Source organism: Podarcis liolepis, assembly GCF_965112155.1.
Source record: "Podarcis liolepis genome assembly, chromosome: 10".
Taxonomy (NCBI): Eukaryota; Metazoa; Chordata; class Lepidosauria; order Squamata; family Lacertidae; genus Podarcis; species Podarcis liolepis.
The window spans coordinates 29970451-29993994 of NC_139562.1; the positions used below are offsets into that span (position 1 = coordinate 29970451).

The 23544-nt window shown below is 45.0% G+C and overlaps 1 protein-coding gene across 4 annotated transcripts; it reads left to right on the forward strand.

Moving 5' to 3' along the window:
* Positions 1-1880: 1880 nt before the first annotated feature.
* GTPBP1 (GTP binding protein 1) lies at positions 1881-22222 on the forward strand. Of its 4 annotated transcripts, XM_083462314.1 has the most exons (13): positions 1881-2390; positions 3881-3992; positions 5536-5716; positions 7034-7382; positions 10378-10501; positions 12776-12890; positions 14074-14218; positions 14360-14542; positions 15680-15815; positions 17137-17315; positions 18571-18771; positions 19746-19787; positions 20217-22222. In XM_083462314.1, the coding sequence occupies exons 1-13, from the start codon at positions 2160-2162 to the stop codon at positions 20307-20309; spliced, it is 2091 nt and encodes a 696-aa protein (XP_083318440.1). In that variant the 5' UTR covers positions 1881-2159; the 3' UTR covers positions 20310-22222. The 4 variants fall into 4 exon arrangements, 3 of the variants coding, with proteins under 3 accessions (XP_083318440.1, XP_083318441.1, XP_083318442.1); XR_014516381.1 differs by lacking the exon at positions 19746-19787 and having other exon boundaries at positions 15680-15887; positions 16655-17315; XM_083462315.1 differs by lacking the exon at positions 19746-19787.
* Positions 22223-23544: the final 1322 nt, after the last annotated feature.

A 23544-nucleotide genomic window follows, 5' to 3' on the forward strand; every position in this document is an offset into this window, starting at 1 on the left:
GGATTTCCTCTATTCTCTCACACTGAGATTTAAAAGTCTGGGTCTGGGTCAATCCTTAAAGGTAAAGGTACCCCTGCCCGTATGGGCCAGTCTTGACAGACTCTAGGGTTGTGCGCTCATCTCACTCTAGAGGCCGGGAGCCAGCGCTGTCCGCAGACACTTCCGGGTCACGTGGCCAGCGTGACGAAGCTGCTCTGGCGACCGGCACCAGAGCAGCACACGGAAACACTGTTTACCTTCCCGCTATAAAGCGGTACCTATTTATCTACTTGCACTTAAGGGTGCTTTCGAACTGCTAGGTGGGCAGGAGCTGGGACCGAACGACGGGAGCTCACCCCGCCGCGGGGATTCGAACCACCGGCCATGCGATCGGCAAGTCCTAGGCACTGAGGTTTTACCGACAGCGCCACCCGCGTCCCGCGGGTCAATCCTTAGACAATGCTTATTACACAAGTCTGAAACACAATAATTCTCAACTGTTGTAATCTTATGCAACTGAGCAGTCACCACTTTGACCTGTGATTTATTGTATTTCCTCATGTCATCAGTGAGAAGAAAAGCCCTAGTATTCTCAATATCATTAATTTTACCTTGCTCTTTTTATTAAGAACTGGCCACTAATTGTCAGATTTCAACAACTGACTGGATTGAATTTCATTATTGAGTGCTGAATAGTACAGTAACACACAGCTCTCTTGCAGTGCTTGAAATATTGTGACTCCACGCTACAAAGATACAGCATTTCCCTCTCTTCCTTATGTATTCCAGATATATACATGTCTACATAGTATGGGAATTTTTGTGTGGAAGAATTTTGTATTTTGAGAAGATAGGTGATTCTTCCACCTTGCTTATTGGCACATCCTACAGGCCCAGGAAAGCTTATGCTACAAAACATGTTAATCTTTAAAATACCAAAAAGCTTTCTTACTTTTCCTAAAGGTGCAGACTAGATGGAACACCAATATAAAATATTTGTCCATCTAAAGAAACTTAAAATAACTAGATAAAAAACCCTCAAAAGAAATCTAGTCTTTGAGTGCTTGTACAGGTCAGCCTTCTAAGATGTGTTTTAAGAAAGGCACACATTTTTTCTACAAATGTCATGTATTTTAAGTGATTTTTAAATTTGAACTTTAGATTGTCCTAACCTGGCCTGGGACCTGCTGGTGAAGAACAGGTAATAACAATAGCAGTAGCATTATTATTATTGCTTGTCTGCTGGCTTCTCAAAACACTGAAGTCCGTGGGGGCCGTTCAGTTTATTCCTAATGGATAAGAAATGCGAAACCAGGAATACCAGTGCCAAAACAAAAGCGCTTGGGCTGAGTGAGGCTTCACCGATTTACACGACGCCTTTGAGCATTTGGAGATTAGTCCAGACACGTTTCAGCGCCACCTCCTCGCTCTCAAAATGAGGCTAAAAAACAAGGAAATAAAACGTTCTTGGCCTTGGGCGAAAGTCACGGAACGCAAGTATGATTGCTCGATTGCATAAGATTATCACCGCTCAAAGCGATTTATTTCAACCCCGTTTCATCAGCTTTTGCCAGGGATTATCCCGGGCGAGACAATCTGTCTCAGAGACAGAAGTAAATAGAGGCAATCCCCCATTCAATCACAAAATGGGTTGGGGTATTTGATTGGCTTTGGCATATGTACACTCCTTCTTATTGGCCGCCACGATCAAATTCTCGCCTTCTTTTCTCACCTACTCACCTTGGCCGTAATCTTGCTCTCTGATTGGCGGAGGCTCCACTCCCGCCTATTACTTAAATATTTGCCACGATTGGCGAGGAACTTTGTTTATCATGCATTCTTCCTTCCCATTGGCCGCGAGAAGGTAGAAATATAACACCGCCCCGCTCCCACCCAGAGTTTCCAGAATAGAGATAAATAAAAATCCCGGTAGCGCTGCTGCCGCTGCTTTTATTTTCTGAACCAGAGGAACCGCAAAAAGGGTCTTCGAAGGAGGCATATGGCTCATCCATATTAATAAGCTCTAGCTGCGGGTTGTCATAGCAATACAGCAATTACTGTATTAACAGTGCTGCTCCCCGATTGGTCAACAGGGTACTAAATTATTAAGCAGGCCCGTTCGGGGGGCGGAGCTCGGCGGGCTCCTCCGGCTCGGTCGACGCGAGGGGTGGGCGGGGCCTATGCTAATGAGGCCGGAGAAGGAGGCCGGGGCTGCCAAGATGGCGACGGAGCGCAGTCGCTCCCCGATGGGGGGCTCGCCGGTGCCGGCCTCGATGTTCGCCCCGGAGCCCGCCTCTCACGGCGGGGCAGTGGCGGCCTCTTCCAGGTTCCACCGCGGCGTCGCGGACTCGGACTGCAGCGAGGACGGCGAGGTGCTCAATGGGGAGCCCGAGCTCGACCTCACCAGCAAGGTAGGCCCGGCGGCCGGGGGGCAGCGGAGACCCAGGGCCCCGCCAGCCCAGACCCCGGTACCTGGCGCCTCCGGTCCCCCTCACGCGCCCGGAGGCAGCTCCGGCACTTCCCTCTCTCTCCGTTCGGTCTGGCGGTGGTGCCTCCCCTTGTCCTTCCGGGCACTTCGTCCAGGCCCCCTTTAGGAGTGCGGAGCGGGTACCCCGGGCCCCTTGCCGACGCTCCCTCCTGAGGCGGCGAGAGGCCGGCTACCCCCCTGCGAGTCCTGAGGCGAGAGTGTCGCCAAGAGGCAACGGCGGCAGCTTCAAGGGTACGGGCTGGTGTACGTGGCACGCGAGAATGGATTCAGACGGGGACGAGAAGGGGGGGCCGTAAACAGGCTTACTCGCAAGTAAGGCCCTCCGTTTTCAGTGGGGCTTACCCCACGTTTAGGCACGTTTAGGATTGCAGCCCCGCAGCCCAGCCCTGTAAATAATGCCTGCTCAGAAATAAGTTCCATTCATTTCCGCGAAGCTTACTCCCGGTTTAAGCGTAGGTAGGGTTTCAGCTGAAGTTGTTGTTTCCCCGTTTGTAGTTTCCTTAACAACACCACCACCACCACCCTCGTGCTGTGTTAATACAGCCCTTCTAAGTGCAAAGTTCAAGCTCCTCGCTTATCTTTTTAGGGCATTGCTTTTAAAAAAAAGGTTAAAGTTGAAATTGTTAAACAGGTGCTTTGGGTGAAGTACTGTAAAGGAATAGCCTTTATGTTTTGTAGTACTACCCTAAAGTGCAATAAGGGGCGATGTTTAAACAAAACAATGGGCAGCGATACCTGCATGGCTGTTAGTTAACCTGCTGGATGGGCATCATGTGATGTGCTCAAAAGGGGCAAAATCTCAGAGCAGAGTATCCATGAAAAGTGATGATGGGCCATTTTGTAAGTTCAGACAGCTGGGGCTGTTGTGCTTTACATTTTTTGTGTGACCTCTGCAGTTGTGGGTAAATGGAAGTCATAGGGAAAAGTGGAGTGGCTTTTCATGTGATCTAACTCATGAATAAACTAGGAGTACATTGAGTTTATTTTTTGTTTTAAGCCACCACAAAGCAGCATACTATTTTTTACGTTACTAAGGATTTGTTTGATCGACAGTGTTTTTAAAATGAACACACACACACACACAAATATATATATTATACACAGACACACACACATATACACATATACACTTCAGTCTTCTTCACGCTGCTTTTGCTAAGCTTTCTGAATTTCCCTTTATACTTTGTGGCTCCTTGGTGTCATATCAACCCTTTTTTATTTCCTCTGTCATAACCCCCCCAAAAGGACTACATTGCATATCTTTTGAGTATAAGCTGAGTCTCATAATTATGAACTCTTTGAAAAACAGTTCATAAACAATTTGAGAGAAAATCATCTACTAGTTAGTGCCAGTGATTTTGGCCCTCTCCCCCATATCAGCATGTTTAACACAGATACCTGGTTTATTTTCAGCTAGTAATGGTGAGCCCAACATCAGAGCAGTATGATAGCTTGCTGCGGCAGATGTGGGAGAGGATGGATGAAGGATGTGGGGAGACCATCTATGTCATTGGACAAGGATCAGGTGAGCATGGTTTCCTCCTTCAATACCACAAGCCAAGCTAAAGATGCTATAGTGGTTTCAGCAGAAACAGCTATTGCTTGAAGTATCGTGTTTGTGGGATGGGACAGTTAGTATATTAGATCTCAAGTGTTAAAAGCCTTTCTTCCATAACACAAATAATTTCATTGGATTATTCCTACATGCAGCTAATGCTGTGTTGCATGTTGGCCACATATGCCTAGTAGTAACTATTTGCTTTCAGTAAACAATTCTGACCTGCGTTTTGAATAAGTATATCCCATTCAAATGACATGTGGGGTAAAGAAGGGATGTGTTTTAGCTTGTCTGCTATTAAACCATAATTTGAATGATCTGTTCCAAACCATATGCTCAAGAGCACCACTTTCCCAGAGAGGCTGGCACAGAGATCCCTTTGTTACTGTGCACTGCTGATGTCTACTATTCTCACAATCCCAGGGTGGACTCAGTACAGTTATGGCTAAATTCAACCATGAATGATCTGAGCATAATTCTAGCAGCTAGTGAATTGTTTGTTTTCCCCAAACAAACTGTGAATGGTAAACCAAGAGCAAATCTTAGTTACAATAAGTTCACCATTTGTTGAGAGCGAGGAAAACCTCAAGCTTGGGTTTGCATGTAACACTAAGGCCAATGGTTTGGCTCTGAGTAGTGAAACAGCAGCAGGACCAGTGGAGGAGCAAAGCCGCCACAGTTTTCACTCTGGGTAGCTGCGTGTTTGGCTGTTGTTGCTAATCCCTGGTTTAGCTTAGCATTGCATGCAGTCATGGGTTTTTTCCGTAAAGCAAGTTGAAAATGTTTAGGGCAGTTAATGTTTTTCCTCTAATTGGGATTTTGGTTTTTTTTTTGGTAGTGCTACATATTTACTTTTCTCTGCTCCCACCACCCAATGTAAAAGATTAAAGGGTGTTTGCTGCCTTTGAAGTGACTGGTGGTTTTGGCATTGGTGTTCTTGGCTCAGGTGATGTCAGTCTGCTCAGTCTTCAAAGAAACGGGTGGGGGGAGGGGGGAAGTGTAGCAAATGTTAGATTTGCACCAGCATAAGTTTCTCAACTGTTATCAGCATTTAATGGGTTAGGGTAGGAGGAGTCAACCACACCTTGTGAACTACAGCTCCCATCATCCCTGACCATTGGCTATGGTGGCCGAGTCTGATGGCAACAGTGGTCCAAAACATCTGGAGGGCATCTTGGCTACCTCTAGAGTAGGGTGTGGGATTAGGTAATGACCTTCTTGCTGTGTCTTCAACTAATGGAGCCAAGGTTTTGAAGAGGGTAGCACAATTGACTCTCGTACATCCCACCTTTCCTTCCAAACTTTTGAGATGAATGCTGTTTAGCCTGGAGAAATAGGGCTAAATGAACCGTTAAAATGGATTCTTTGAAATTAAAATGGATTCTTCATTTCCTTGCCTGGCCCATCTGTGGCAAGACCCTGGTGAGGTTACATTAATGACAAAGTAACTCCTGGTTTGACAAAACATTTGAAGCAGCTGTTCCTCATTTCTTCCCCATGCCTACATTAGATGGGACTGAGTACGGGCTCAGTGATGCAGATATGGAAGCATCTTACGCCACCGTGAAGAGCATGGCTGAGCAAATAGATGCAGATGTGATCCTCTTGCGGGAGCACCAAGAGGCAGGAGGCAAAGTGCGTGACTACCTGGTGCGGAAGCGGGTGGGTGACAACGATTTCCTGGAGGTCAGGTAAGGAGATAGGTAGAAGGAGTGTTCGTCAGCATGAAGCTCACTCCTGTAATCTGTACACGTAGTGGTGAGAAGCTGGAAACTCTGGTTTGGCTATGGGAGTGACTCTGCCTCTCCTTACTAATTAACTTTCCTTTCCTCTGTGCTTTGTATACAAGCCAGTGGTTAGGATCTTGCGCACATACTTGGCTGATCAAGCAGTATCTGAATGAAAGGATTGCTGTTGTAGGTTTTTGCCCTCTTTGTGCTATGTGTAAGCCTGGATACTTTAGTTGGTTAGAGCATGGTGCTTATAATGTCAAGGTGGCAAGTTTGATCCCTGTACGGGACAGCTTCCTATTCCTGCATTGCAGGGGGTTGGACTAGATGACCCTCAGGGTCCCTTCCAGCTCTACAATTCTCTTCTATGAAACCCCATAGGTCCTGTCTTTTACTCATTTTTAAAGGGTTTATTGATTTCAGCCATAATATCGATTTTGATGCGTGGCAAGAACTATGGAATGTAAACATGAAATTTACGGCTTGTACTGCTTTAAAAGAGAATTTGTGGAAAATGATCTACAGATGGCATCTAACGCCGGTAAAGCTAGCAAGGATGTATAGAACAAAAAAAAAAAGAAATGTTGGAAGTGTGGAGAGGTAGAGGGTGACCTCTACCATATGTGGTGGACCTGTAGTAAAGTGAAGGGCTTTTGGGAACTAATCTATAACGAACTTAAAAAAATCTTTAAATATACTTTCCCAAAAAGACCTGAAGCTTTTCTACTGGGATTGATTGGAAAGGAAATTGAAAAAAAAAGACAAAAACCTCTTTTTATATGCCACGACAGCAGCCAGAAATATGTTAGCTCAGAATTGGAAAACAGACATACAGTAATACCGAATATAATGGACTGGCAGGTTAAAATGATGGACTACGCAGAACTGGCCAGACTATCAGGAAAATTAAGAGATCAGGATGAGCAGAAGTTTCAAGAAAATTGGAGTAAATATTTGATGTATATAAGAAACAATTGTAAATCTTTGAAGACACTGGTAGGGTTGGAATAACTCTTACAGCGTGTAGTTGATAATAAGATATATAGAGCACGTGATATTAGAACTTTATTTGATACTTACCAAAGAAATGGAGGGAAGTCAGAAGCATGATAGAGCCTAAGTTAAATATGTAACCTTTATATGCATAATTTATGAATGTATGTATGTGTACTGAAAATCAATAAAAATTTAATTTGCAAAAAATAATAATAAAGGGTTTATTTAAGAGATTGCACATGACCGATGACATTCTGATGGCTTCCTTTTGCCTTCCTACAGGGTAGCTGTGGTTGGCAATGTGGACGCAGGGAAGAGCACGCTGCTGGGTGTCCTCACCCATGGTGAGCTGGACAATGGACGTGGCTTTGCCCGGCAAAAGCTTTTCCGCCACAAGCACGAGATCGAATCGGGCCGTACTAGCAGCGTGGGCAATGACATATTGGGCTTTGACAGTGAGGGCAATGTAGTGAACAAGCCCGATAGCCACGGTGGAAGTCTGGAGTGGACTAAGATTTGTGAGAAGTCAACAAAGGTCATAACCTTCATTGACCTGGCTGGGCACGAGAAGTACCTGAAGACTACAGTCTTTGGCATGACTGGGCACCTACCTGACTTCTGCATGCTAATGGTAAGCTGTGCCATGGTGGTGGGATGTCAGTAGCAGCAAGGGGCTCTTAACATCCACAGCACTTTCCCATCTTTTTTGTTGGAGAGTTAAGGAATTAATGAAAACAATATAGGCTAGAATTCTCACTGTTATTGTGAACAGGAGCTCAAAAATTAGTTGGAGCCGTGGGCCATGTCACTCTCAGTAAGTGGTGATTTCCTACCATAGAATGTTGGAGGCTTCAAGGTTGGGAACAAACTTCTTGGAGGACTGTTTCTTGCGGTTCACCATGTTCCTCTTTTGCCTATCTGAGGGTGATTGATGGCCTATGTTAAGGATTGAACTGAGTTCTCCATTCATGCTCATGCATCAGATATGGGTGCAAGCTTCTACATAAGTAAATGCTCTAAGCAAAAACATCATGAAGTTCAGAAAAGTTCTTTCTGAAGTGCCCCCTGCCCATGTGTCAGGGTGTCAAAGATATTGTTATGTGTGCAAAGCATTCAAGGTTCGGTACCTATTTCCAGAACTTAATTTGACATTTGTCCTTGCTGGTCTCCCCCACTCTCCCAGCAGCAGCAGCAACAACAAAGATTTTTTTCTGCACTGTAAGGACACCTAATTCTGCCATAGTGGCTTAACACAACTTGTCTCAGGTTCTATCTGTATCAGTGGATTTATTTCCGCAACCATGAGAGGCAAACTATTCCTCCCACTGTGGCACATTCCTCTGTTGGTTTTGGAGTATGTGTGCTTCAGTCACATAAACAAAGAATTCTCAGATTTATTGGCAAGTACGGTAGTCTAAACTGCAGACAGGTGCTTCCTTGTGAGGAGATGAAGTGGTATAGAAATTCTTTAGCTTAGTTTTCTGTTCGTGGGTCAGTATCCCATATCAACCTTTCTTATCAATAAGAGCCACACCCTGCCACTTGATGACATGCTTGCAGAATGACATTAAGGGGTAGCTGATACACTCTGAGATAGTGGCTCAGTTGGGACATTGTTCCCAGGTTCATCAACCATGGTATATGTCAAGAAAAGGAAAACCTGTGGCCCTCCAGATGTTGTTAGATTCCCAAGTCCATTCGCCCCAGCCAGCAAGGTTGGTGGGTGGTGATTAGTGAGGTGAGGTGAGGTGAGAATATTCTCCGGAGAATATTCTCAAGAATGAGAATATTTTTGACAATATACTCTGCTAGAAAATTCTCTGGAGAATATTTCCCATGAACTGTAAATTCTAATGTAAGAACCAGTTTTACAACCCACATTAAAAAAATCTAGTAAATAATAAGTCAAGCTGTGATATTGCCAGTGTAAATAATGAATAATGATTTTTTTTGATCCAGTTACATTACTGGGCATTGTGTCATTCACCATTGGCAGTTCTGAAATGTGAGCTACAGAAAACTTTTTTTTTTTTTAGTTTTAAAAATGCTATTCATTTAATTTTATATGAACATTTGGATTTGTATGTATTTCAACTATTTGTAATAGCCTTTTTTCTATTTTGGTGTGACCTTATTCTTAGCAATTCTATACCCTTGGCCATAAGTGTGATTTTTCAAAAAATTTTTTACAGAAGGTAGTTTTAATGCTTTCTACACTTAAAAGTACCTAGGCCTATACAATTATGTGTGACAGCATGTGAGGTGGCCTTGATTTAAACAGCTGACTTTTCTATATTTTTATTCAGTGCCAGTAACTGGTTTTTGCAATGCCATTCAATGGTACAATATTTTCATTAATCAAGAATATTCTCGAGAATATTCTCCAAAAGATTATTCTCAAGAATTTAACATCACTAGTGGCGATGATGAGAGTTCAAGAGCATCTGGAAGGTCACAGGTTTCCCATCTCTAGATTGTGATGCTAGATTATTTTCCAGTTTTGTTAATGGGCATTAAACCAGAGTTCCCCAGTTTGGGGTACGGGGAACACCCATTTTAGGCACGACCTATATGTGTGCGACCGTGCACATGCACACAGCACCAGCCCTGGGTTTGACCAGGAAAGATGTCATCAAAATGGGGGGGGGGCAGGGCGTTTCCATTGCATGTGATTTCATGCAAGCTTGCAATGACCCGGAACATAACCCCCCCACAAATCGGGGCTTGGCTGTAATTGAGAATTCTGGCTTGATAAAAGCCAGGAGCTTTGTGGTGAAGCTGGCATGTGATGTGAGGAAGAGTAGTTAGGGAGGAGTGCTTGGCCCCAATGCTAGTCCCTGACTTCATAAGCCAGGGAGGCTGGGAACATCATCGGAACAGTGTCACTGGCTTCCCCACATGAAAACAGAGAAGTAGAGTTCTAGTTATGACACTTATTTTGGAGCAGACTATACTAGCCATTCTTGGCAATGCCAGGAGAAGGAGGTAGTGGGCATGCACCCACAAGAAGGCTAGCTCTGACACAATGTCACCTGCAAATGCAATGGTTTTTTAAAAGTGATTTTGTGATTGGCATGAACTGGAAAAAGTTAGACGATAGCCTATTCCACCGTGGCTTTTCCTGAGAGGATTATGGGAATAGGACCCAGTATTCCTCTTCCATCTGTTCTTGACATTATCCTGGTGAAGCAGCAGGAAATAAGCCTTTCTGGTTTACTTTGCACACCATGGAACATACCAGAAACGTTATTCCAAGAGTGGCAAGTGCTAATGTCTGAATTAGCTCTTACTTTATTGTAAGAGCACTGGGTTTCTGTCCAATGCTGTGTGAGCAGAACTCCTGCAACCGCCTGGAGCAGGTTTTGAAGCTGTACAAGGGGGCTGAATTGGGAGGAGAGGAAAGAGAAGCTCCATTGCCCAAATAGAAGTCTGTTGCACTAGTGGGACAACAGTATTAGATAGAACCATTGCTCTCATAATTTATTAAAAATTGACCTCCTGCCTTTCTCTTGTGGCGTATCTGCATTACGCTGCCCAGCAAAGTCGCAGCCGTATACCTAGACAGAGACTTAAAATTCTGCCTGCCTCCCCCACTCCCCACTTCATTGTGCTTTTCCTTGATATAGGTTGGCAGCAATGCAGGAATTGTTGGGATGACCAAGGAGCACCTGGGCCTTGCATTGGCGCTCAACGTCCCAGTCTTTGTGGTGGTGACCAAGATTGACATGTGTCCTGCCAACATTCTCCAAGGTATTTGCCTGTAGACTGCCCTGTGATTGTGGGGTGAAGGGTGGTATATAAATAAAATAAACTGAAGATGGCGCAAACAGCTTCTCTCTCCTGTGAAGTGTTTGCCATCTGTTTTGGTAGTGTGTCTTCAGACTCTACTAAGGAGCCGTTTAAGCAAACTCTTCTTTCTAGCCATCTCCAATTCCTGGCCTTCATTGCTTCTTACTCGTTGAGACTTATTTGACGTACAATTTTCTCTCTCTGTAGCTGGTCTCTTAAAACTGTCATATCAGCAGTTCTAAAACAATTGTTTTGCAACAGTGAAGCTGCTCAAAAGCAATGTTTTGGCTTGTGTTCTTCCCCAACTGCTGTAAATAAGATTATGGGAAAGAGAAGGCAGCTGAGAGTTAGACTTTTTGCATCTGTTCACTTCCTGGTTCTTAGGGTCATGAAAGAACCAACTAGTGTAGCCTGTTCCCCACAGGGCCCAACATGGTGCTTCCTGAAACAAAAGCAGCAACTCTTTCCTGCTGTTTCTCCTCCCGCAACTGATGTTCAGTTACACGATATCCCTGAACACTGAGAAACCGTTTAGCTATTGTCACCAATAGCCATAAACTGTGCAACCAAAATGAGTGCTTAGGAAATATTATTGCCTTTTCCCTTGTATGTAATTATGCACTTCCAAAAAAAGAGGTCCACAAAGATGATCACTAGTGGCAGATGCTGGGCATCAGATAGAAAAGGAATGCACTTTGGGACTACACAGTGGAAAGCGAGAGAGCAAATGGTTTGCTACCAAGCTCATTCAAAATGTGCGGGCTCCTGTTCAAGAGACCCCTGTTTTTCTGGTACTGCAGTTATTGGCTTTTCTGTTACTTGCTGCATAAGATGACCGAGGAACCTCTGCAATGTGCAGCTAGCACTGTGGTAGAAAATGGAAATTTGAGAATTGGTCAGGTGGACCTAGCATTCGGGATGCTTCGAAGTGGGCGCTTTTAAAATGTGTACGTGATGTTGCATACATCTTGGCACCCATCTTTCATGTGCACATCTTGTTTTTCACTCCTCATCATAACAGTAAGCATTTGTGAGGAAATCGGTTTATTCTGGCAAAGACAAGCTCTTGTCTTAGAGGAGCATCTAGCACAACATGCAATTAGACATGGAATCCACCGCCAGGGGCAAATTTTGAGACAAGGGTTTGGCTAGAATTGGACATCTTTTCAAAGTTCTGGTAGCACTGCTAGCTTTGTAAACAAACAAAATGAAACCACCAATTCTCAAGCAAAAAACACATCCTAGTCTTTCTTGTGAAAACGATAGCCTTCCAGTCATAAGATTCCATGGTTTCCCTACAGGCTTCCTGAAACTGAAACAGGATGTGTAGTACAGAAAAGCCTATGCAAATTTCTGGATTGTATGTAATGTTTGATAGCTTCTTAGTAGCAATACTGAACTTATTTCTCGCTCTGAGGCTTAGCTTGACAACTTCTACAATTAGAATAGCGGTGGAAATTCAATACATACTAGCTGTAATAGCTGGCTTGTTTTTCAGATCAATATGCTGGTGCCCACCAGATGCATTTACTATGGCTCCCATCATCCTTGGTTGATATGGCCAATGGTCCATAATGGGGGGGGTGGTAATCCAGAAATCTGGAGGTGTCAGACTGGGGAAGGTTTGTCAATGTGGTCAACATCCAGACATGGACAGAGAAAAGATCTGTTAAGGGCACAAGAAGCCCCATATTACAACCTCTAAAGCCCAATTTCACTAACCCTTTTGTGTCAAAGACTCCTGCATGTTCTCTTATATGTTATTGATACTTAAATAGCTTTCCTTTTAAATTTAAAATCTGTAACGATATCCCAGCTTGCTCACACATACATACAAACTTGGGGCAAAGAAAGTACACCCTCTCTGAATTCTGTGGTTTTACATATGAGGACATACAGTGGACCCTCGGGTTACGTTAACTTCAGGTAACGTAATTTTCAGGCTGCGAACGCGGCAAACCCGGAAGTGGGTTTGGCACTTGCGTGTGCGCAGAAGCACTCTTTGCGCAGAAGTGCTTTGCGCTGCTGCATGCATGCGCAGAAGCGGTCCTCCGGTTACGAAATTTTCGGGATACAGCCAGGCCTCCGGAACGGATCCCATTTGTAACCAGAGGTACCACTGTAATAAGGTCCGTTTTTTTAGAAGGTCTTAAAATTAGGTAAATAAACTAAGGCACTAAAGTTGAATGCAAGAAAGGGCATATTGATCTAATCCTTTCCATTTTATTCATCAAGAAACCCTGAAGCTGTTGCAACGACTTCTGAAGTCCCCAGGATGCAGAAAGATCCCTGTCCTGGTCCAGAGCAAAGATGATGTCATCGTTACTGCCTCCAACTTCAGCTCAGAAAGGTGACAGAAATGAAAACAAAGTGGACCGCTCTTTGTCTCCTTAGAACATGGGCTTTGAACTTTGACCCCAAGACTCTTCTGGGATGATAATTGGTTGGGAGCACAAACAGGTCTTTTCTAGTTACAGTATAAGGAATTTGTAACAGAGATGTGGAATATGTTTACAAGCTTAAATAGCAAGGATCCTGAATTGGTGGGATCTGCGCCTTTAGCTCTGTTGGGCAGGTTCAAAACAGATTATCCAGGTTTCTGGGCAAGAAATGCATGCGAAGAGGTGAAGATGGATGGTAGAAATGGTCAGGACTGGAGTTAAAATGGACTTCAGGAATCATCTTTCTTTTTGCCACATATATTAGTTTGTTTTTCTTGCCAGTGAGTGGGAAATGCCAAGGTCAAATTCTAATGAAACCATGTGGAGTTGTCTCTGTTGCTTTGAATCCATTTCTGGCATCCACAGTTGGTGCAAGGATGAAAGCAAGCAGAGGACCTAGGAGGATGGGGGGTGATGGCTAGGAGCAGAAAATGAATGGCCCTGCTTGTGTGTAGAGGCTGAAGCGAATGGCCTTGCAAGAAGTCTGGCCAGGAGTCTGCTGCTGATCTATTGCATGAGACACCCTCCCCGCCGCTGCCGCAAAATGTGGATGCCATGTGTATGGATCAGAAGATAAGCCATACTGGAAAGCTGGGATAAATGAAGGAAGTGAACAGTTGCATGAGGTTGGCAGCTAGGATTGTGTACGGTCTGTCCTTTTCTTGAAATATCCTGGACAACTGATGATGGTTGGCATGTCTGCTGGACCATTCTCTTAATGGCTTGGTCCCAACTGCTGATGAGAGAGGGAAAGAGAGTAAAATTGTAGGAGCTAAAAATGTAAATATTACATCTGATCTAACTAGAGCGTGTGATCTAAAAGGAAGCTGACCATGCAAGATGACTCTCCAGTTGAGTGGGCACTTTTGCTGCCATCCCAGAAAAAACAGAAGTAGTTATAAAGTTATTTAACTGAATGTCGCTAGTGTTAAGAGTACTACAGCTAGTACTTTCCTGTAGGGAATTTTCCTTCCAATACTGAGCATGCCAACCAGCACCTGTGATGTCTTGCAAGTATTAAGATCAACCTAACTTAGAACTGTGAATAACTCATATGTTCTTATTCTCTCTCTTTCTCTCTGTTCCAATTAGGATGTGCCCAATATTCCAGATTTCCAATGTCACCGGTGAGAACCTGGAATTGCTTAAGATGTTTCTCAATCTCCTGTCTCCAAGGACCAGTTACAGGGAAGAGGAACCTGCAGAATTCCAGATAGATGACACTTACTCTGTTCCAGTAAGGAGAGTGGTGCTGAGAGTCTCACTTCAGTCTAATTTTTTTCCACGAGGAGGAAGGAATGGGGATGTTGGCTTGATTCTGCTGTTGCTCTACCATTGTGACTAATTCATTTGCCTTTTGCACTTCTCCCTGATGCAGGGTGTAGGGACAGTGGTGTCTGGGACAACACTAAGAGGCCTGATCAAGTTAAATGACACCTTGCTGCTCGGCCCAGACCCACTGGGTAACTTCTTGCCCATTGCTGTGAAGTCCATCCACCGCAAGCGCATGCCCGTCAAAGAGGTTCGAGGAGGACAGACTGCCTCCTTTGCTCTGAAGAAGGTGAGTGTGGACTTCATTGGCCAAGGGTATTCCATTGCTTTTCTGCTGGGAGAAAATGAGGGTTTTTTGGGAAACTGCCAGTGCAGCTATGAGAATGTTTACTTTGAGACTGCACAAAAAGTAAAGCTAGTTGCATTGGGCCATAAGAAAAGTCCCAAAATCTACATGAGGGCAATCCCTAATGCTGTAAAATAACATGTAAGCTTTTAAGTTCTGTAGAAATCTTCATCAGACTAGATGGGAAATAAAATAGGGTTGTGGGGAAAGAGAATATTAGGGCTGGTTTTTGAGCTGCCTTAATGGTGTCATTTCGTCACAGTTTTAAGGCAGAATGTGGGAGGAGATAGCGGACAATCAGATGGGGTTCTGTTAGGTGCTTGGTTGATTTCCTGTTGCACCCAGAACTGCTGAGGAGAAACATATGGTGGCTGGTACTTCATGTTTGGGACATATGAAATCCAGCTGTTAATCACATCTGTCTTCATCCTTGGGCAATGGTACCAAGTCCTCCTGCATTCAGATGTGGTTTTCTCCCTAGTCATTGTTTTTAGCATTGCAACTTCTCAGGCTTAATATATGGAGCTGAGAGCAGGTTTTATTTGCAGGGTCTAATATTGCAAAGGCATGCTAGGACTAAACTTGTCTAAAGGCAGCAGTGGACATTGTGCTTTTAAGTGAGTCATTTGTTTGGCAGAGAGAAAGCCAAAGGAATACTTTCACTATTGCATCCCAACTTCTCTACATCCATGAAGGATGGACATTTGTAATTTCTGCATCATTTAGGCAACATAAGTGTGTCTGTGACTGAAGTTTGTCCTCATAGGGGATGAAGGAAGGACAGCGTGTAGGAAAATCTGATAACTTCCCTTAAGGATAGCAATTTTGTGCTGACCAAAACCATCCCTTGAAGTTTTTTTCTTTTGAAATTATTTCATTCTCATGTTTCTCCCAACACCTTTGTAAAACTCATGCTCAGCAGTATGTTCAGCTGGATGGGCATCCCATTCCATCCCAAAATAGTCTTATCTAGGCTTTCATCTGTAAAATGCTAGGAAAATATATAGATTTCTTCTTTTAAAAAAATCAGCCTAAGTGAATTAATTACTAAATTATTCTTTAAAATGGTTGCACTTCCAGATCAAGCGCTCCTCTATCCGGAAAGGCATGGTGATGGTGTCTCCCCGATTAAATCCTCAAGCGTCTTGGGAATTTGAAGCTGAGATTCTGGTTCTGCATCATCCTACCACCATCAGTCCACGTTATCAGGCGATGGGTATGTGTAGGGTTTTTTTGTATCCCTTACACACTCCTCCTGCCTTGGCCCTGGGTATTGAATTAATTTGTGGTCAAAAATGAAGGGGAAATGTGTGTGTGTCCTATGGAGCGAAGACGCCGTAGCCCCGCGACCCTCTCCCGGCTGGAGAGGTGACATGCGGCTATAGAGGCTCCTGCCGTAGCTGCGTGTCACCTCTCCAGCTGGGAGAGGGTCGCGGGAGGCTGCTTTAGCCCCGCCCGCGCTCTCCCGGCTGGGGAGCTGAAGCGCGGCTATGGCAGGAGCCTCTACAGCCCCATGTCACCTCTCCAGCCGGGAGAGCGCGCGGGGGGCTAAAGAAGCACCCCGCGACCCTGTCCTGGCTGGAGAGGTGACGCGCAGCTTTAGAGGCTCCTGCCATAGCCGCGCATCACCTCTCCAGCCGGGAGAGCGCTCGCGGGGCTAAAGCAACCCCCGCGATGCGTGGCTATGGCAGGAGCCTCTCCGCTGCACCTTTCCGCTGCTCCCTGACCTGCTCTTTGGGGCAGGTGGTGGGCTTCCCCCCCCCCCCCAGCCCCAAAGAGCAGGTCGAAAGGAACCTGAAGCCTGGAGAGCGAGAGGGGTCAGTGCACGCCGACCCCTCTCGCTCTCCAGGCTTCCAAGGTAGCCGCCTGAACGCACCTTAAACGACACCTTGTTTTAGAGCAGGAAAACAAGAGGGGGAAAGTTCTCCCCCTCTCTGTGCAGCGCCTCCTGCCGCTTCACTGAAGGGGCGCTGGGCAGAGAGGGGGAGAATTTTTTTCCCTTGTTCTCCCCCCCTCTAAAACAAAGTGCGTCCTATTGTCCGGTGCGTCCAATAGTGCGAAAAATACGGTAAGTTCTGATACCGACAAATTTACGAGGAGCAGCAACCACAAGAGGATGGCTGAAAGAGAAAGCAATTCCTTGTGGATCAAATTTGGGAAGTGATAGAAGGCTCTTATGGGATCTGTCACCAGGGGTGCTTGACTTGCACCTTCATCAAAATCCCACTTGAGCTATGGGTTCAGTGGATAGCTATAGAAGAATTACACTTGGCCTCTGTAGCCTTCCCTATAGAAGTTATGAGGCATGGTGGTAGGGCTGGCTTGCTGAGCAGATTAGAGGTAGGTACGTAGATTATCTTCTGACGTTGAATATACAGTACCTGATGACAAACATGGATTCGTAAGGTGTTTGTATTGTGAATTTAGCGGCATCTACATGCAGCAGCATAGCTGGTGGCAGTTCAGGGTATCCTGTGCTACTGAGATTTGTCTGCTTGTTGCAGTTTGAGTGTCAGTGAGAATCTTACTGTTCACAGTGCATTGTGGCAGCATCCGCCAGACAGCCACTATCCTCAGTATGGACAAAGACTGTCTACGCACAGGAGACAAGGCGACCGTGCACTTCCGCTTCATCAAGACCCCGGAGTACCTGCACATAGACCAGCGGCTGGTTTTCCGTGAAGGGCGTACCAAAGCTGTGGGTACCATCACCAAGGTAATAGAGCTTTTGGGGTACAATAGGACATAGGTTCTCAAAGTTTGTGCATGCCATAGGTACAGTACTACAGACACCTCCCTTCCCTCTAGTTAGTTACTGAAAACCCTAGCTTCTTGATAGATGATGATGGGGAAGTTGCTTGGTTTATCAGAATTTTTCATACCTTCCTTGAAACCATGTCATATGCACTAGTGGCTCTGTTCTCCTTTTCCTTTTCATTTTTCCCTTCTTTAGGATAGGAGTGAGCATTGCTAGTTGATTTAAAAACAACAACAAAAACCCCAACCTTAAACCCAGACTTGCATATAACCCTTCTAGACAGAACAAGCTTTCTTTCTCTTCCACTAATTCCTGTATTCCCTTACTGAATGGGGATTATTGCTCATCTGTGCTCCGCCCTTTAAACCATATGTTTCTCAAATGGCCAAGTTTTTTTAATACTTGCCAAACTTTTCTGCCAGCCCGGCCACCTAGTCTGTGCTGTGAAGGCCTTGCTTCTTTTCTGGGTGAAGGGCAAGTTGCTTGGCATTCAAGTTGTTTCTTCCCATCTCTATAAATTACTTTTTTTTAAAGATCTTGGGAACTTTGTGGGACCTGGTTGACAGAAAGCGGTTTCATGCATGACCTGGGTTAAAAATAATAATGAAAGGAGACTATTTTCATCCTGACTTGGCGCATGGCCCAGCGAGGCTTAGATGTTGTTATCACACCTCTGCTTTACCTACCTGTCCTACTGCAGGTAATAAGAGACATGAAACAGAAAAGTGCTTAAAGAACAGAGAGGAAATTGTTGTCACTTCCCTTCCCACTGCAGGGGAAGTGGGAGATAAAGAGAGCTGTGCGGGTGTGAATGAGATTTGGTGTGTTGCTGTGTGCGTGCACCATTCTCAGTCCTTCTATTTTATTTATTAAATTTATACCGCCCTTCATCTTGGGATCACAGGGCAGTTTACAATATAAAAACACAAAGATACACAACATTGTAACAAACAAAACAATACATACAAGCCAGTTCAAAAGGCCATAGAATGTTTAATTAGCGGAATAAGAGGAATGGTTTTCCTTAGCGCTTAAATATGTGTAATGAAGGTGCCAGGTGAGCCTCCCTGGGGAAGAGCATTTTCGTTCCACATATTGAAGTCCTGTTTAATGTCAAAGGTGAACTTTGCTTAAACCAACTCTGTGCTTAAAATGAAAGCAACAACACAAGCACAATTCTGTTTTTTGCCTCTACCATCCTTTCGACTGGCAGTTACTCCAGACCACAAATAACTCTCCAATGAACTCCAAGCCTCAGCAGATCAAGATGCAGTCCACGAAAAAGGGCCCCCTGACCAAGCGAGAGGAAGGGGGAGCCCAGGCTGGCATGGCGACGGCGAGTCCCACAGTGGCAGATGATGCAGTTTCGCTGGGAGCAGCCCCCTCAGCACCTTCGAGTGCCCAACAGCCTCAGGTATGCAGAACAGCCTGTGCCCTCCCTCCTATTCCAAAGTTATCTTTCATGGCTTCTTAAGCTTTTTGTAGTAAACATGCCTACCTTTTAAGGTGAGCCAGATTTCACCTGCTATCTCCTAGTCCTGTGCCTGAATACTAGTGAGTGGCTGGCTGTGAAGTGGCTTTAGGAAGGGAGGATGGTGAGAACCTTGCCAAGTGGGCAGAAACAGCAGGCCTGGCCTGGTGTGAGGCCCTGGGCAGTTGCCCCTGCTTGCCCATAACTGTATTGTTAACTTTCCCCATTGGAGCCCTGCTGCTGTTCTGCAGCTTATCGGTTGGGCTTTTCTTGTGCATGTCTTTGCTGTGTGCGGTACGGACATGTAGAGCTCAGAGAAGGACCTCTTGCGCAGTTGTGCACATGCTGTAGAAGGACCTCCTTGAGCAATGACAGAGCTGTTTCATGGGGCATCTGGCTGATGAACCTTTGAAATGAAGTTCTTTCTGCTGAAGTGAAATCTTAGTCTCAGTTCCTTTGCTCTTTTGTTTTTCACTTTGCTGTATTTTAAGTGTGTGTTGGCATTATTCTGAGACTCCTGAAACTGGAGGGGTGAGGTTTAAATGCTGCAATTGCAAGCATCAGCTACGATGATAATTGTAGCAAAGAAATGCTCTTTTATACATATGTTACAGGGTGCCCTCTAAAAATCGGACTGAAAGAATCTGAGCTGCTTTCTTGCTTTGCATCTTGGGTGTAAATGTGGCTTCTTGGTGCCCTTACTGTACTCTCTTCTCCAAAGTTTGTCTTGGGGGGGGGGGCAAAGTCTGTCATAGCCTCTGTCTATATCACTGGTGCTTTGTTTCCTCTCTTGCTGTGCTCACTTGGTGGCAGTTCTTAAGGGACTGCTCTCCCCTCTGCTGATCTTTGTCCAACCTCTTGGATGTCTGCTGCCTTCTGCTCACCTATGCTTCTCTTTCCTTGCTGCTTTCCTTCAGCCTGCCCTGGATGAAGAGCCCCACAACCGAGAGGGCAGCAAGGTACTTCTGCATCCTCTGTTGCTTTGACTTGATTGCCTTGGGGAGAAAAGGCCACCCTTGCAAGACATCCCCCTCCCCTCCAAAGTCTTACAATTTTCCTTTTAGAATTCCTGCTTGCTTTGGTAGAAGCCTGGCCTATTGCAAAGGTGCTCATAGGACCAGAAAGGACAAAGACAACTTCACTTCTTTCCTTCCCCCAGGGATGGGAGACCAGTGGCACTCCAGATGTTGGACTATAACTTCCAGCATACTTTGCCATGAGTCAAACATCTGGGGGACCACGGGTTCCCTACCCTTGCCTTTTACTTCTGGATACGTTTGGTTGACACTGTCCATTCCCGCTCCTCTTGTTCAGTTTAGGGCTGAGAGGTTCAGATCCTGCCTTCCCCACCTTGCCTTTACCTGAGCGCTCTTTTTATCTACCCCCAGGTGAAGACTGGAGGAGGTGGCCGCCGACGTGGAGGGCAGCGCCATAAAGTGAAGTCTCAAGGGGCTATTGTGACTCCTGCTGGTGGCTGCTGAACATCGTTTTTAATCACTGCGGAATTCGCACCCTCCCCTTCTTCAACCCAAAAACCCAGAGCAGCCTAACCAAAATCCATCCCAGCTGATCTGCTACTGTGGAACTTCTCCTCCTCCTCCTCCCCTCCTGGAGAGGAGCCACCGGGGGGACGCAGGGTTTACAGTTTAAGCTAACGAAGGTGACAAAAGCACACTTGGGACTGACCAGCTGCCGCCTTCTCCCTTTTTACCCCCCCCCGCCCAAACATTTTGTACATCGTGAGCTCTTAGTCATGATTTTTTATTAGTTTTTATTATGGTGGATGTTTGTGTGTGGTATGCGTGCGGATGAAGAATCGGGAGGCTCTAGGTATACAGAGTAAAGTAACTGCCTCCTCTTCTCTTCCCCACCCTGTCATATATATATTTTTGAAACTGACCCTGTGTCTGTGGTCTGCAATCAAGAATTCCTGAAATCCCATTCATACAAGTATGAATATGCTAGTTGGTTCGGAAGAGGTAGGAATTCCCCCCCCCCCCTTTCACACCAGTCAAACTGCGTGAGCCCTGGGCGGCCTCCTTTAAAGTACCAATGCCTGCAATTGGTAATCGACATGAAGGAACACACACACACACACACACACACACACACACTCCAGCAGCATCCCAAAAGCTGGATTGATATGAGATCCTAGATCTCATAATTATGCACTTGTAAGCTTACTTTAAAAGCGAGACTTGTGGGAGGAGGTGGAGCAGGCCACAAAAGCACTGGTGGCTTTGGTGTAAAGTCAACAAATTGATTTCACACAATCCTTTTTGGGCCTTGTGTTCAAAACCTACTATTTTTCTTGCAGTCAGTCATGGGTGCCTGCATATTCTGAATCCTGCCATATCTGGTTTTCTAACCAGCTACGTCAGATTGGGGAAAGGGAGAGACATTGCAAGTTGGCTTCTTCTGACTCACCCATTTCTTCCCCGTGGTATCCAAGTGTATCTTTAAAGGCAGTGTTTCCTTCCCCTCCTCAAGAACTGACACTGTCAGTGGGCGACTTCTCCCTGCATATTTGTGCAATGCAAGAATTCATTTCTCCTCATTAGGGAAATGGGTGTTGCTGCCTGTAAGTGGGCATGGGCCTCTTAGTGTCTAGAAGCCAGCTTGCACCCCTCATTTCAGCCTCTCCTCAGAATCATAACTGTCGTGGGTTTAGACACACTCACTGTGTAAAAGCAGGAAGAGGTTTACTGGAGCCAGCTCTGAGCTGTGCTTTTAAATTTGGACACATGTTCAGGATTTTATAACTTTGATACACATTTGCTGCTTCTTTTTGAGGCACTTATTCTGAATTGACTTTTAACTGGCATCATGTTTTTGTTTAAAAACAAAAACCAGGTTTGTAGTTCACTGGTTTGTAGCTTTTAAAGTCTCTCCCCATGTCTCTCATATTGCTGTCTGCAACATCATCCTAACATTTTTGAATGGCTGGAGTTTCCCAGAAGCTAAGAGTGAACACTGATGAGTAGGTAGGCATGGCTTATGGTCTACTTTCTTGCCTGAAACTTTGTGGGCAGCATCCTAAGCAGTGACAGTATTAATAACACTCTTGGGGAGAGAATGGAGCGTGCTGTGGCTAAAGGAAGACGGCAGCCTGTATCACTTGGTGCCTTGGGCGCCCGGTAGCGACACCCACCTCATGGCCTTCTATTTCCAAGGGAAGTGGAGACCTTGGTGTGGTGTCCTTTTTATTTTTTCTTCTCCTTTCATTCCTTAGTTCTGAAAGAGGAATGTGCAGTGCTGAAGTTTTCATTATAAAAAAAAAGCCACATGGTGCTGTGTTCTGTTTTGTGACCAGCATTTAAAGACTACTGAGGCTGGCATGATGTAATAATAATAATAATAAAAAGAAAGGTTTGTTTAAAGTTTTAAAATTAAATGGCTTTGTTGTTTGTCAGTTCTTACAACTGTAGAGGGAATGAAGCAGTGACTGTGTTGGTACCTCTGAATCGGCATGTGTCAGAGGGAAGGCTTAGATGTTTTCAAGCAGGCATCATGCAAAGCTGAAGCTACTCCTTGAGATCAGGGCTGGCTGCTCTCCTGGGCTAGGAACACACCTTGGTTTTTGTGCCTAGTCAGGGGTGTTAGTAGTGCTGACCACAAGAGAAGGGTCATTTTGCTCACTGTATGCAAAATGAGCCCCTACTTTTTTTTCTTTTCTTTTGCTATTATTGACAAGAGTACAAAACTTTAAGGAGGGAGGTAGTTTATCAGTGTAATATTCAGGTGAACAGCATCCACATATTCCAGTGCATGTGAACTTTGTACCCTCTGGTGTTGGCAATAGGTATTTTACATTTTCCCCTCATTTTTTCTCCAAGCAGCTCAAGGTTGGGGAGCAGTGTACACTATGACACTATGAAGAAGGTGAGGTGCAGAGACCAAAGGTCACTTGGTAAGCTTTATATGGCCGTGTGGGGGTTTGAACCAGTGTCTTCCCCAGTCCTAGTCCTTATCTGACATTCTAACCACTGCATTTCAATCATGCTAGCTCCTGTCTGCTGAATTCCTGCTGTTTGTGCAGCTGTTAAAGGCAAAGCAATAAAAGTTGGCAACCGGGCAGTATACCAGTGAACTTCAGCACCTAAGCAGAAGCTGAAAGGTATTGCCAATTTTTTAATAGGAGGAAAGGGCTTCTCTCTTAATAGTGACACATGGGGAAACGTCATTAGTTGTAGCATCCTCCCCCCTTGTGAGAAGGTGCATCTGCTGGAGAAATGCTGCCGGTCTGTTAAGCCTATCAAACACATGGAAAATGATTAAGTATTGCCAAACCTTGGTGGTGATCTTTCAGATGATAGGAACTGGAGAGAATGAACTTAACATTTAGTAAATATGTTGAAATGGTAGGTTTTAATTTTTTACACTTCTGTTTTCAGTACTTGTACCCTGCTCTTATAAGTGGAGCGGTTTTCAGAGTGGCTTAAATTGTACTTTAAACTTAAGTAGCAAAATATATTGAATGGTAGTTTGCAATGGACCAGGAGGCAATGCAGTTGGAACTCAGCTGTCCCACTTGCTTATTTATTGCATTTTTATAGTGTTTAAATTACCAAAGTCTCCCAAGTTAGTGGTCTGCAGTAGTTGCAAAATACAACTATGTTGGAAAGGGGCTAGAACCTGCAAACGTCTCTGCAGTCATGAACCCTGTTCTGTTTCCCATCTAGGCACAGATAAGAGAGCCAGGCTTTTGTTCGATTC